General features: G+C 36.7%; 1 protein-coding gene across 1 annotated transcript in view; it reads right to left on the bottom strand.

Annotated features, from left to right (window-relative positions):
• LOC306859474 (teashirt homolog 2-like) overlaps nt 1-9103 on the bottom strand; it is a 57448-nt gene extending 48345 nt beyond the window's left edge. Inside the window, exon 1 of the mRNA XM_079400513.1 lies at nt 8624-9103. Within this exon, the coding sequence (XP_079256639.1) occupies nt 8624-8663 (40 nt within the window). The 5' untranslated portion in view covers nt 8664-9103. The remainder of the gene's footprint in view (nt 1-8623) is intronic.
• Nucleotides 9104-15890: the final 6787 nt, after the last annotated feature.

Here is a 15890-nt window from a genome sequence, read left to right as displayed (position 1 = left end):
CTGGAAATTTAATAAAACTATTAAATAGTATTAAATAAAAATACAATTATTTTATAGTAAACTTAAAAGTAAAAAGCTTATATATATATATATGTGTGTGTGTGTGTGTGTGTGTGTATACATATTTTTATATATGAATTTTCAATCTTACAATCAGCAAGCTTTTATTTTGGCAGGATGACGGCAAGTAAGTATATGAGCTGCCGGGTTTAGTGCTTCCGATTGAAGAGCGTCAGGGAATGAAATGTTTTGTATTGTGCTTTGAAAATGGCGTGGACAGCCTAGATTTATGGTTTCAGTTCGAATAGAAATCTTATACAGTATTACAGTTTGTCGATCTAAAATGGTAAAACAGCTGTCAACCAGTATGCAAATGAGCGGTCTAAACTAATTTACACAGTGCATTTTTTATTTTGGCTGCACATGCGCACCTGCGTTCCACTTATGTGCACCCCTGATTATATTCTTTTTGTTCTATTTAAAATAAATGCAGTTCACTTGACCGTCCTATTCAAGAATCCTAAATAAAAATATATTAAGCAACACAACTGTTTTCAACATTGAACTTATCAATCAGTATATTAGAATGATTTCTGAAGGATCATGTGACACTGAAGACTGGCGTGATGATGCTGAAAATTCAGCTTTTGAATTCTCAAAAATAAATTACATATTCAAATATATTCGCATAGAACAGTTATTTTAAATTGTAAAAATATTTTACAGTTTTTACTGTATTTTGATCAAATAAACACAGCCTTGGTAAGCATAAGAGCCTCTGTTACCAACCCCAAAATTTTTATGGTAATATAATAAAAAAAAAGATGATATTTTAACACGACACACTGCATTTAAACATTTAAAAAATAAAATAAAATCCACACGCTGCTGCATTGTTAAATCCTGTACCAGCACAACGCCTCCAACCATTAATATGTTCATCCGGTTCTCTTAATCAAGTTGTAAGTACAACTGAATTATTCTATATCCTGCAAGGACACCTAAGCTGTCAGTGCTGTTTAATGAGTTTCAATTAAGCTGTTAGTTTCAGAAGAACGGCACGGCGCGGCTCGTGCGGGCGTATACTCAGAGCTCTGCAAGGACACAAACAAGACATTTTATTATGGCAGACTCGCTCCATCAAAACCGGCGTCTTTTCGATTCCAATCAGAGTGCTAAAATATGCGAGACGTCATCGTTACAATTTGGAATTAGTTTGCAAAACAGTCATACGTGGCATTGGGATAAACACATGTGAGCTATTCGGGCATCAAAGCAACGTTTTGCAGACTTAAAACATCTGTTTGGCCAAAAAAAAAAAAAAAGGTGTGCTGTCTAGGTTAGGAGCCTACAGCGTTTTGTGTGGCTGGCTACAATTAATCAGCCTTTGGACACAAAATTCTGTCCTTCTGTGATTAAAAAGTGAGAAACAAGCAACTAGCGCTTGGAGAAATTCGCTTAACTGTTGTTATTTGTTATGTTCACTAAAGAGCACAAATATGTAAATGATTCACTCTAAAATACTCTAAAACATGCAAAAATATGCAAACGATCTACTCTAAAATGGTCCTCCAACATAAGCATGAATAACAATTGTGTTTGCATATCGTATCATGCTCACGCTCTCCTGATCTTTGTCTACAAAAACTTCCCGATTCTTACGAGCAGGAGTCATTACAGCCGCACGCCGCTCAAACTCTGCGTTCCCGCTGACCTCTAGGTAGAAAATGGACTAAAAGGCCAGCCAGGACTCGGGAATATCAAGTTGATTCATCAAATTAGTTCCCGTGTAATTGCACGGCATGACGTGCCATGAAACTTGTCAGCTATAAAGCTGTCGGGAGGCCATCAGCGGCCATGTTAAATGAAGACACAAAAAAAGGCCTGAGGTTTATGACTCGGTGCTGTTTGGACACTCGCCAGCGAAGTAGTGAGGAGACGGACGCCTTTAAGATTTCAAACGGGTGCACTCTTATCTGTGCAAGTATTGTATCTATCCATTTATTGCGTGCATTAATCAATTTGATTTCCACAGATGCTTTAATTAAATATTCCTTTCAAATGCCTCTTAGTCAAGGCTAAGGTTTAATAATGTGAAATTAAAATTTGATATAGTGCTTGTAAAAATAAGATGACACATATTTGGTAAATATGAAAAATACATCCAATTAGAGATAATTTTGCAAGGCTGTTATTTGTGGCTATAAAATCTAGCAAAAAACAATTACATATATCTATGAAATATATATATAGTCTTAAAACATCTGCAGCAAATGTTTGGTTAATAAATGATATGCCATCTAGGATTTTATTTTATAATAAAAAAAAAAAAATAATAATAAAAAAATAATAATATATATATATATATATATATATATTTTTTTTTTTTTTTATAAAAAATTATTTTGGGATGTTAAACACTTTTTATTTTCCTGTAGGCCCTCAGGCCCCACACTAAACCTGTGTTGTGAAAGTTTTCCTTTCTAATTGGTACAGATTGTGCCATTAGCAAAATATTGTCATATCTCCTGCCCCATAGACTGTAGCAGGCCGGGGTTAATTTGCATAATAAATCTTAATTGAGACTCATTAAGCACTTGATTGGAAGCAAATCAGGTACACAGTGGACAATTTTTAGATTAATGAAATTTCTGTCTGTTTTGAGGTACAGTTTTCTCCCATCTTCTCACGAACTGTAGGGAGGCCAGAGAAGAAACACGGATTCTCACAGGAACACGAGCAACAAGAGGTCGAGTTACAGACACGTCTCACGAGACGAAAAATAACGTAATCAAACATGGTTAGACAGGCTCGGTACACAGATCAACAAATGCGCTGAGCGTGTTTGTGTGTGATATTAACTTCAACTATTTATCTTATCTATATATTAGATAAAGAGATATATAGATAAAGATAAATATATTTGATTATATATCATTAGTAGTACATAAACACAATACTGAAAATTGCATATTGACCACTAAGAAATAAATAATAAATATCTATAAGGATATCTAACACATCTGTGTTTTTTCATCCACGCAGGTATGGTCAATTTTCTCAAAAAAGCCTAATAATCGGCCAGGCCGATATATCTGTCCTTAAACCAGTCATATTTATGTGGCTCGGCAGACAAAAAACAAAGAGAAAACATGAGTATCTTGTGTAATAAGTAATGGGTACACTGTGTCTGTCTGGTTCCCTTGTGATCACACCATCTTTAAAAACAGAATAAAGCTTTGTGTTCATATCAACAAGATCCTATCATGGTGGAGAGGGGTAAATATGACAGCGAGATGTGAAACCCGATCCCGGCCCGGACGCAGCACCCTGTCTGAAATCCATCTGGATACGATAACATGAGCCCACACTGATTGTTTTGTGCAACTTTGGAAGCATATGGTGAGCCCACAATTACCCAAATAAGTCCATTCACAATCTTTGCAGAGTAAGAACCGCTTTCCCGAAAGAGTCAGGTGCGTTCAGAATCCTGTTTTAACTACACTGCGACACCATCAAAATTCCTGCCGGTAATCAAATACGGCGCGCACAAAAGGCGTTTTGTGTTGTCGTTAGGCCTTTTCCCCCCTGTCTGACTTTCACTCGAGAAATTGACACAGATCAACTCTCCCTTTCCCCCTCGACCTCAATCTCCCAGACATGCTATATCTGCGGAGAGCGGGTACAAAATGCCATTTTGTAATTTCTTTTATACTCGGATGTCTGGCAGGAGTAATGAGTTTTAGCCCGAGAGCAATAAAGTCTCTCCGTAACCTCATCATTGTTGTGTTTAATGAAGAAAAAAGCAATAGAAATGGCTTGTTGCCGAGATGATCACGTAAAAACATTATCCTCCTCGATCGTCCCGCTGGCGTATCAAATTGTGTCATTTGCCTGGAAACTGGCGCAGGTCTCGGAGGGAAGGCAAGGTGAACGCGCGGTTGCGGCAGCGGGGGTACGAGGCGACGCGGTGCTCGGGTCCAATCAGGACTCAAGGTTTTTTTTCCCTCTTTTAAGGAGAGGAGTAGAGCGCCGAGCGCTCCGGGGCACGGGAGGCTTCTCCTCTCTCACCTAGACGCAGCACCGCCCTGTCTGACTCCCGGAGCAAAGCCTCACAAAGTGATACTGCCAGCTCCACCTGCATGCTGGCGGAAACATTATGACATCACCACCACGGAGACAGGATAAACGTTGCTGTGGTTTAACTGTTACACTCATATAAACAAACACTGGGGTTTTAGTGCTATACGGGACACAAAGACATTGCAAATACTGGAAAGACGGCTACATGTCAAACACTCCTTTCTGTGGTTTGCCAGATTAATGATATTATCAAACAAACGTTTTACGTGCTATGACAAGAAAATGATTAGCAAATTCGGCGCTGGACTGTCTCTACCTGGACTAGACTAGCAGCAACCGCTGATGTTTCCAGAACGAACCACTTAAGAGGACTTTGAGCTAACCAATTCCCAGAAGCCCCTGTCACTCACTTATTGGCAGTGCAACACTTAATGCCTTTGTCTGTACTCCAATTTATCTTGTTAACAACAAATTGGGCTAGCAGTTTGAAGCACGGGCTATTCAAAAACTGATTAGAAACATAATCCGGTGAGAAATATCACTGCGCTGCACACTAATAACCCCCATACAGTCATATTTCTGCGCACTGGACTGGGCTGGGCGATATGGTGACTAGTATTTGTTCTGAAAGGGCGTAAAAGATTAATTTCTTTCAATCATAGGAAACATCGTTTCCACTAAACAAACACTGTTGCCAAGTAGATTCCAAATTCTTGATTCATACCGTAAAAGTCTAGTAATCAATAATCAAGTGTTTTCTGCACTAGCTTTCAATAAGAATAATTTTCTTTTGTAAACACCAATATATAAATACATACTAATGAAAAATATTTGTCTACCCATTCAGAGATTTTCGTGAATGCTTTTTATTAAGTGACGTAAACAATAAATGAAGTCAGAGTGAACCGAAGAATCGGTTCATTGAACTCACTCACAAAAATGAATCAAACTTACCAAATTAAATGCTACTGTTTTCTTTTCAAATCAGACACTACTATATCACCATCATTGAAAACTAGTCTAACCGTGAGACTAGCAAAATAATCACAAATATTTTATATAAACACCATACATATATCTCATTACAGAATTTTTGTATTTTTTATTTATCGATTTTTATTCATTAATTTTCCTATTTTTTGTTTTGTTGTGAAAGCGGCAAAAAAGCATCACTTATCGCTAACTAAAACTAAAAAAGTAAATAAATTGAAAAAAAAAAAATACCAAAACTTTCAAATTAAAATATACAAATTACATCTAATTCAAAATATTGATTATAAATAGTACATTAATTATGCTAAAATAACACTGGCGAGAAAAGCATGTCAGTTCATTTCATAATGGCGAAATGTATAATCCTTAGCATTCTGATTCTGATACTGTGAATCCAATACATCTGACCTTCCAGTGACTGCTATCTAAAGTCACACAACAAATATTAACTGTGCGACACCGCATGGATGCATCTTTACTCTAAATGGCCATATTTCCACAGCTAAAAAAAAAAGGATAACCGTGCCCGCATAATGAAATGAAATCCATTTTATACCCAGTACATCTTAAAAAGACGAAAAATGGAAAAACGGGGGGGGGGGGGGGGGGGGGTATTTCATTCCTTGCATCTTCTCTGGTCTTATTTTAATACCTCTCCCTCTCCTTGTTCACCCCTCCACACATCATTAAACATATTATTATAACATGACTGTCAGCTTGCGTCTCTCTCACCGCTCCATTCTTGCTCTGCCAGGTAATCAATTTGTCGTCACTCTCTGTAACCCCAGTAAAGTCATCAAGGGAAATGAGTTACAGCTGCAAAAAGCCTTCAAGAATATAGGTGGGGGTTTGAGGGGTGGGGGGTCAGGAGAAGGGGGGGGGGGGGTGACAACACGGGCCTGGAATATTCTGCCGCTGATAGCACATCCCAGGTCTCGAAGATGAAATATTAATGCACAATTTGTTTATCTGCGGGCCCACATCTCTCCTGTGACGAGCTGTTAATTTTCTATCTGCGCAGACAACAGATCAGTCAGTCATGAACTCTTCATAGCCATTACCGGGAGACATTTTGATTAAGTATTCCTAATGTAGTGGATAGGAAAGAATGAAAACACTCTGCCTGCCAACTTTTGATTGACCATTAAGCCACTGATGAATGTGCCTGTCAAAGAGGAGACAATTACCTCAACAATGAAGAAACTCTTCTGGAAGGCTTATTTCTCCATAGGGCTGACACATTTACCAGATTACAGGCGAGCAGGCCCAGAGCGTGTAAAGGGATCGCTTAGGAATCTTCGCAAAAGTTCTCCCAATAATTGCGCCGCCTTTGTTAGAGGGAAAGGGGTTTTTAGGGGGAGCGACAAATGTGTGGGCGCGAGGGAAAGTGACAGACAAAGTAGAAACGAGGAAGAAGGGACTTAGCGTCTTCAGGGGGTTTTAAGATCCGCCATGGCTGGCAGAGTGTGATGACCATCTGTGGGGTTTGTCTACTGTTATTATAAAGAGTGATCATCCTTCCACCTCATAAAGAGTCCAAAGCATCTGGCGTCAACGTACACAAAAACAATAACCCGCCGTATGCGCTTTCCAAAGCAAATTCTGGCTCCTTGCAATTGTGGCGTACTTCTCTTAAACGAAAGAAAACAATGGGCTTTGTCTAGAAAAGCACAATCAAATTAAAGATTGGCACTTTAAACTGTGGTGTATGGGTTTCTAGTTTGGGCAAAATATTTACATTTAAATTAACATTTTAAAATGCATAGTTAATAACAAATGATTGAAATGCACATTCTGTTCCAAAAATATTCAAACCCTACATTTTTAAAGATAAACTATTACAGAAAGCCAGAACAAAAAAAAAAAACCTTAACTGTTTAAGGGAGCATGTCAAAGTTATGCCGTAAAGTCATTTTAATAATCCAAACAGCCACCACCTGAGGTCATGGGAAGGCTAACAAAGAACTGGTGATAAATGCATCTATTAGAAATTAATCTATCAATAAATCCAACGTGACATGTGATCAATCATATGCCAAGTGAAAGCCCAAGGGGGAAAGGAAAAAAGAAAATGTTTCACTGAAAAGCCTTCTGGTAAACAGCCAGTTGCGTTGCTGTGCATGACAAGATTACGGCTGTGTTTCAAATCCTAGTGAGTTTCCTACATAGACAGCATTTTTTGGACACCATAGGTGCTTTATGAATATTATTCAGAATGCTACATGCACATGCTAAGTAGGGAGAACATTGGGATTTGACACAGTCTGTGATAGAACGTGTACTGCCAACACTGTTAAACAATTAAGGCAAGCAAAATGTGTGCATTTCATTCATTAAACTAAAGATGCTTCTTGATTATTCTTGTCTAGACACGGTCATTATATAAGTGATGATCTCAAAAATGTTGTCTAGGTAGTTATTTCACTTGGGTTTGAGACAGTCTATGAAACAGAAAAGTGTTTTGACAACATTGGTGTATAGTTAACAAGTTAAAGGCAAAATAAGAGAGCTCGTCTCATCATGTTACTGAAACGTAAATAAACCATGCAAACGGTTTTATTCAGGCATATTTCGAGCTCTTGAGCGCGCGCCCCCACGCGTGTGTGCGTGCATTCACCCCGTTTGTCTCTGTGTGTGTCCGTTTGTCTATGAGATATTATGGGTTCATAGGAAGTTCAACCGATATTCGGATCCAAAGCAGCACATATCCAAAATCACTCCGTATTTCCTCTCTATGTATTTAGCTACAGAAACGCGCGCGCCACGCTTCGGTTCCCAAACATATCTGGCTAAAGGTTGAACTTTTAAACTCCAAAAAACTATTTAATGTGTAAACAAATATAATCACACTAGTTTAAAATGAAAATATGGTTCGTTTTACTTCATTATATGAACAGCATCCATTGACAACAGCAGTAAATTGACAATACAAATAGGCCAAGAAGTGAGCCTTGCCTAAACTTCTAATTCACTTCGTTTACATACTCATATATACACAAACATCTTTACAAAGAGACAACTTGAAAGTGGTATACTTAATACTTGCTTTACGAGACACCGAGTGACGTAAACTGGTCTTGTTCAGAGAATATACATATTTTTTACTGGAAAACATGACACAATTATTGATTAAGAGCGTGATTTTTTCGCAGGGGTTACACAAGGTTCAGTACTCGGTCCGTTTATGATGCTAAAACGGTGCGATTTTCAAGCACGCCGTTCATTTGACGAGGTAAAACGAGCGTTGTTTACGTTTCAAACAAGCGTGTTTACGTTCATTTAAACGTGAAATAGTTCCTTGGACTTGAAAGTTTAAAAACTTTCGCCGGATTTTGTCGGGAACCGAAGCGTATCCTTTCGCATGCAGCGTCTCAAAAGCATCGTTCTCTGATATTAAACACATCCTCTTTCTAAGACAGCGCTATCACTTTCATCATACTGTTTCACAAGATAAAAACGAGGTTCATTCAGATACAAGCCCGTACGCTCGTGAATAGCAATATTCGTGTCGGGTATGTGAAATGATAGGTGTCGGGTTATATCTTACCCGAAGCCCTTTTGGGTGCCTGCTGTTTCCTCCTTGGCATGTTCAACTCTCTTTAGTTCGCGTACAGTGAAATTGAGCCCAGGTGAAATTCAGTATTGCGCTCTGATATAGTCCATGCACACGCAATAGCGACTCTCTAATGCACTTCAGTTCCGTACAATCCAGTATTTCAGAAACGCTGTCCAGAAATCAGGTGTCTCTTTTTTAATATACCTCTCCTTCCTAGATAGACAGATCTATGGCGGATTGTTTTGCTTTGCTTTGCTTTTCTTTCCGTCTCTTCTTCTTCTTTTCTTTTTTTGTTTCCCAAGCCAGAAGGACGAACGCTGTCAGTCGCTTAGACTCCCGGTCTCGTATGAAACGTGGTAGGAAAAGGGCAGAAAAAATAGTGTATATCACACACACGCGGCGATGCCAGCAGCAAACATCGATCCATAGAACAAACTGAACATTAAAAACTCCTCCTCCTCCTCCTCCTCTGGACTTGATGATGGCAGCGAGACATTTGTTACACTAGATAACCACGAGTTTATTAAAGAGACAGAGGCCGGAGAAAACATGAGACAGCCCACAAGACCAGCCTCATACTGTCTCTCTGGCGCTTCAGGCTGGAGTTTACAGAGATGCTGGGAATGAAGAACGCTTCGGTGTAATGACACAGTGCAGAGTAATAATGAAGAGCGTGCATGCGATGTGTAATTATTTTTAGTAGCTGCCAGAAGTGAGATATAATTGCCATTGCTGTGGTAATTACTTACATTAACGGGTCTATATGCACAAGCTGCACTCTGCATAGGCATAAAAAATGCAGAAAGACCAAACTTAATATGTTATACCTGGTAAGACGTCTTGTGAAAATAAAGGTCCATGTTGTGTGAAGAGCTTATTTTTAGTAGCTGTTAAACATGAAATGTATTGTTGTATTGTGTACATTACATGTATTTAGACATGTTTATAAAAGCACTGAGCCAAGAATTCAAGTGTAGTATATATACAAAAAGTCCTTATGTGAAAACTATCATAGAAAAATACAGTATATACAGTTGGCTATTGTATTCCCAGACATGTTTATAAAGGCATAGCGCCAAAAATGTAAACATTAAATACAAAAAGTAGTCGTTTTTGTAAAAATGTTATAGTGACCATGTTATAGTGTATAAGAAAAGTAGCCTACTGATAATTGACGAACAACAGTATGCATATGTAATTATGTTCAGTAGCTGCTAGAAATTAGCCATAATTATTGTCATTGCTATTGTAAATAATTACTTTAGCGTGATATGTGTGTAACCTAAACACTAGTCAAATAGCAAATAAATTAAATGTAAAAACTGAAACTGAAAGGAAGAGCAAAGAAAAACTGTTCATGACTGTAGAATTTTACATTAACATTTTACAGTGCAGTGTCCATTACACATATTACGCAATTATTATTATTATTATTTTTATAAAAAATTATATTAATTTTTGGCCATACTTCCCAGAACTGCTTCAGAAAATAAATGATGTAAATGCAAAGGAAAGAAATTGTGCATAAAATACTGTTCACAACTGTATACGTTTTTAGTAACATTTTACAGAACAATGTGTTGCTCATATTACACAGCTAATTATTATGGTCTAATTCCATAGATAAATAAATATATTATTATTATAATTTAAATATTATGTAGTTTTGGGCTACACTTCACTATAATGAATTAATTAATGAATAACTAACTAAAAGTAACACTGAAGCGAAGTGCAAAGAAAAGTATAAATAATTATATAATAATTTATATATTTTATAATAATATATTGTTATATAGCACATAATTATATAATAATTTACATAATTGTTATATAAAATTATATAAACGTTTTATTTATTATAACATTATATATATATATATATATATATATATATATATATTTATATATATAAAATTGTAATTATTATATACAATTATATAAAAGTTTTATTTATTATACAATATATATATATATATATATATATATAAAATCATTATATATATAATATATATGATTATAATTATTATATAAAAGTTTTATTTATTATAAAATTGATTATATATATATATATATATATATATATATATATATATATATAAAATCAATATTATATTATATATACTGTACTGTACATTCCAGAGATTTTTCTTTTTTTTTTTTTTTTTTACAGCAAACAAACAAATAAATAATTTAAAAAAATGAGGTCTTACAATAAACGGAAGTGCAAAGAAAAAAACACAACTGTATACGTTTTTACACTACAGTATATTAAATACACGTTAATTTATATTACTCCATACATACTTATGCAATACACAGTATCATGAACGCTGTAATGTGCAGCGTGACCACGTTTTTAAAGTATTTGTGTGTGTGTGTGTGTGTGTGTGTGTGTGTGTGCATGTTTATGTGGTTTATGAGGACACAAATTTGTATAATGACATGGGTATGACAGAGGTATTACAATATGAAGGTGGTTTATGAGGAAACTACCTATGTCCCCGTAATTCAAAAGGCTTAAAAAACATACTAAATGGTGTTTTTTTGAAAATCTAAAAATGCACAAAGTCTCCTGTGAGGGCTAAGTTTAGGTGTAGGGTTGGTGTAGGGCAATAGCACACACAGTTTGTTCAGTATAAAAACCATTACGCCTATGGAGAGTCCCCATAAACCACAAAAACCAACATGTGTGTGTGTGTGTGTTTGGTTTTTGAAAAGGCCTATATTTGATCAAAACTGATAAAATGATGATCTCATGCCATCTCATCAGTCATCTCAATGTCAAAAAGTGGCCCGATTTCCCCGAATTCATCCAGCATAATGACACAAGCTCAGACAAGCGATTTGATTTAAACCGAAACCATAGAAACATTGAAATCCTTCAGCTGAAAAACCTTTATGATGTCATAGTAACAGCAACAATGAACGGCACACAATGAGCGGCACGGTACATTGTTCGGCCGAGCTTCATTACAGCGTAACTGTAGTCCTACAAGGTGAAGCAGAATGGTTCGCCTTTCTGAAGCTCTCCAGTGTCTCACCATTTGTGTCCCGACCTCTCACCATCTCTGATTATTGAGGTCACCGATAAACAAATGAGTGGCCATTACTCACAGACTACAGATGACCTCAGTGCACACGCCCCCTCCCACCATTGCTGTGTGATAAATGATCCCGCTGTCATACAGAGAGATGATGCTGCCTTTGTTAATCTGTTATGTGGTGACGTTACTCGATCCTCCTGTTTTCTAGCCTGCTTTTCTCTCTCTCCCCGTGCTGATGTGCGGATGCCAGTCACCGAGCGATGATGGCAAAGACCTCCTGTGAACTTGACATGAACTCCGCCGATCAATCAATGTTGATCCTCCACTCTGACCATACCTGTCTGACAGCTTTTAACACCCTCTGTGTGTAAACGCTAACACACACACACACACACACACATGGCACTATAGCTCTGCTTGCATGTATTGTACTGCTGGCACACTGCCTAGAACATACACCAGCCATCTCTTGACCAGCGTTGTGTGTCTTTCACTAAAGTGCACACGGTTTATAAGCTGTAACATATAGGGGTATTTTGTCATGTGCCATGCCTAAAGGCCAGTATGACGTTAAGATCGGTTAACAGTCCACAGGTGTGTTTAGTGTGGTTCAGACCGGAATTCAGAATGTCTTTCATATTCAAATTCAATTTGAACAGAAAATCCAAAAAGGTTTGCGGAATTGCTATTTGAACTTGAATGTTAAGAAGTGGAATTAAAATGAAGTGAAATTTAAATAAATTCCTAAAACTGTATTATTTATTTATTTATTTGACAAGAAACAGAAAATTTGTTAAGGTATATAGGTGGATGGATGTATGGATGGATGGATGGATGGATCTTGAAGAATCTTGAATCTAGACAGACAGACAGACAGACAGACAGACAGACAGACAGACAGACAGACAGACAGACAGATAGATAGATAGATAGATAGATAGATAGATAGATAGATAGATAGATAGATAGATAGATAGATAGATAGATAGATAGAATGTTTGAGTTCCTTTAAAGGGGTCATCAGATGCCCATTTTCCACAAGTTGATATGATTCTTTAGGGTCTATAACATGAAAAGTCTATAACATACTTTGGTTAAAACTTCTAAACACCTTTTTAAACCTGTCAAAATCAGCTCTGTTTTTAGCCAGCTGTTTTTTAGTTCAAGTCACTTTAAATGCTAATGAGCTCTACTGACCCCGCCCCTCTCTTCTGTGCGGTGACGAGCAGACTTTAAACTTCAGCCACTAATCTTGCTAACTAGTACATTATTAGGAAAGGCGATTTGCAAAGATTAATTAAAAAAACCCTTAAATTCACTTCTTCTGTAGAGGAAGCTGGATCACGAATGATTCGCACAAACACATTTAGGCAGATCGGGCGCATTCACTTCAAAAACTAAAGTAACGTTAATCCTCTGTGTCTTCAGCAGCTCAGATGTCGGTAGTAAATGAAGACTGCTATATTCATTATTACATCCAACAACAAAACACCTCAATCGCTTGTCTTCCCCTGCACCGGAGTCGACACAATGGCTCACTGAAGGCGGGTCTAAGGTAAGACGGTCCTGTCAATCAACTATCGTGGGAGGGGCCTGTGCAGAACAGCGTCATTCTGACAGGAATCTCAGAACAGACTGATTTGAGAAAGGGGATTTTAAAATAGGGATTAAAAAAAATAATGGGTGGATTTTTAGCATTATAAGATGGATGTGTACACACACTGCCAAAACACATTTATGTTCAAATAACTTGTAAAGTGAATTCTGCATGCGATGACCCTTTAAGCAGAAGGCCAGTGCAGCAAATATTTGCTGAAATGCAGGAGAGGTAAACCAGCACAAATCAAACTCAAACCTGTAACTGCTCCTCCTGATGAACTAATAGGCCTCTGCTTGTCAAGGCTGCATAACAGAGAACGTGACCTTTTCCTGTGCGTATGCAAACATATTGTTTGTGTATGTAAAGATGTGTGTTTTCACAGGATGTTGAATTAGCAGAGGAGAACAATCGTGTGTCTCCAGTACCAGCGGCTACAATCACAGATTTTCCTGCCTTGAGATGAAGAGAAAAACAGATCAACAGAATGGTGAGGGGGGGGGGGGGGGGGGTGAAGCTGGAATCTGCTCTATTCTGACCAAATGACGTGTTCGGTTCAGCAAAACAAACTGTATCTGAAGACTATTAGTACCTTTACATGCACAAGATTATACCTTATGGCTAATTATGTAAACATGCATGATGTACCTTTATCAGATAAAAGAATAAATAAATAATAAAAGAATAAAGAGTAAAAAAAAAAAATGTTGTTCAAAATCTCTACAAAAGTTCAAAAGTTTAGGGTCAGTATGATTATTTTAGAGAAATTATTACTTTTTTCAGCATTAAATTGTAATAGTAAAGACATTTATAATGTTATGAAAGATTTATATTTCTAATAAATGTTTTTCTTTGGAACTCTCTCATGGAAGAACTGTGTATCACAGTTTCCACAAAAATATGGAGCATAATATTATTACATAATATTCATGTTTCTTGAGATATCACAAATATAAATAATATTTAAAAATATATATATATAAAAAAAGAAGGTGACTTTGTCAGATTAATGATTTGCATTGTAAACACTAATATAACCCTTTTTAAATAGCCCTTAAATTTGTATCATTGTCTGCTTTTAGGTAGTTATAGGTATTTTGATACCTATCAAAATAGAATATGGATTATTAACAAAAACTAATGAAACTGGAGTTTTTTTTCTTCTTCTTTTCGGTTTTAACCTCAAAACATGGACACACTGAATACCATAAAGCTGTTTATATGCAGATAAAATTAGGGTAATCATCAATAAAGGAACCTTTACCCAATATAATGTATAGGAAATGTGAATAGAATCCATTTACTTTGCCACAAAATTAAAAAAAAGTTAACTGCGACTTTTTATCTGACTCATAATTCTAAGAAAAATTGTCAGAATTGTGATATACATACTCAAAATCCTGTCTTTTTCCTCTTTTTTTCCCCCACCATGGGATAAAAATTAAAAAGTAATTGCAAATTTTTATCTCGCAATTCAGACTTTTCTACTCAGAACTGCAAGTTTATATCTCACAATTGATTTAGAAACAAGCAATTCTGTATTTTTTCACAATTTCAAGTTAAAATCTTAATTGTGAGATATAACTCAAGAATAAAAAGTGATAAAATCGTGATAAAAGTCCTAATAACCTTTTTTTATTTACCTAATCTTTTCAATTACCATAGTGGAAACAGGCTTCCATAGATAAGATAAACACGATCTGCAACAAAACAAAGTAATTCAGGATAGCCTCATTTATCATCGTTTATCTTATGAGAAATAATAATGCTAATAATAATAATTTAACTTCCTGCCAGTGGGGGGTTGAGTCAAAGTAGTTACTGCGACCCAACATAAGGCGTTTTTTCACCTCAATAACGATCCATGCTGGCGGTGTTTCCAACACTAGCACTTGACCTATTTCCTCTCATGTAATGTATCGTTAAAGCAGCCTTGTGAAATGACTTAATTATTCATGCTTGATTTCAAAGTATGGTGCTTAAGCAACACGGCTCCACGGGAGGACTGACACACGCAATGCTGTTCCTACAAGCACACATACTGAGCGCCGCGTGGATGGCCTGTTCACCGACACAACCGCTGCTGTGTTCAGACTGTAGCAGGCATTAAGGTATTAGCGCTGCTCCGAAGATAAATGTCCATGTCACACACACACACACACACACACACCGTCTCGGTCTATGGCTGACATGCACTACGCATTATGCAAACAGAACTGGAAAATCTGATATAGTGTGAAGTGACACACATCTGAAGCACATTTGAGGAAGACTGAGTGATCTTTAAGTAATCTGTTTGAATGACGAATATTTTCCATATTACCCTTCTGATTTCCCAAAAGTCATACTGCACAAAAATGTGACCTCAAAATAGTATTTGGACACAAAGCACACTAAAAGTCAATGCAACAGATACAAAATATCAAACCAAGGCATCAGCAAACAAATCATGCTAGAGCTTCATTTTACATTTCACAACACTTTTTGAATTATTTGGTCTTGAGCTAATTTTGAAAGTCACTTCCCCTTAAGTTCGGAGAAAAATACCTAGTGAAGTTTATCATTTTAACTATAAACATGTCCAACAAGGTTTGATATCTATCTATCTATCTAT

Source organism: Barbus barbus (assembly GCF_936440315.1).
Source record: "Barbus barbus genome assembly, chromosome: 40".
Taxonomy (NCBI): Eukaryota; Metazoa; Chordata; class Actinopteri; order Cypriniformes; family Cyprinidae; genus Barbus; species Barbus barbus.
Note: the sequence above shows the minus strand (reverse complement) of the source record. Positions and strands in the feature narration are given on the sequence as shown.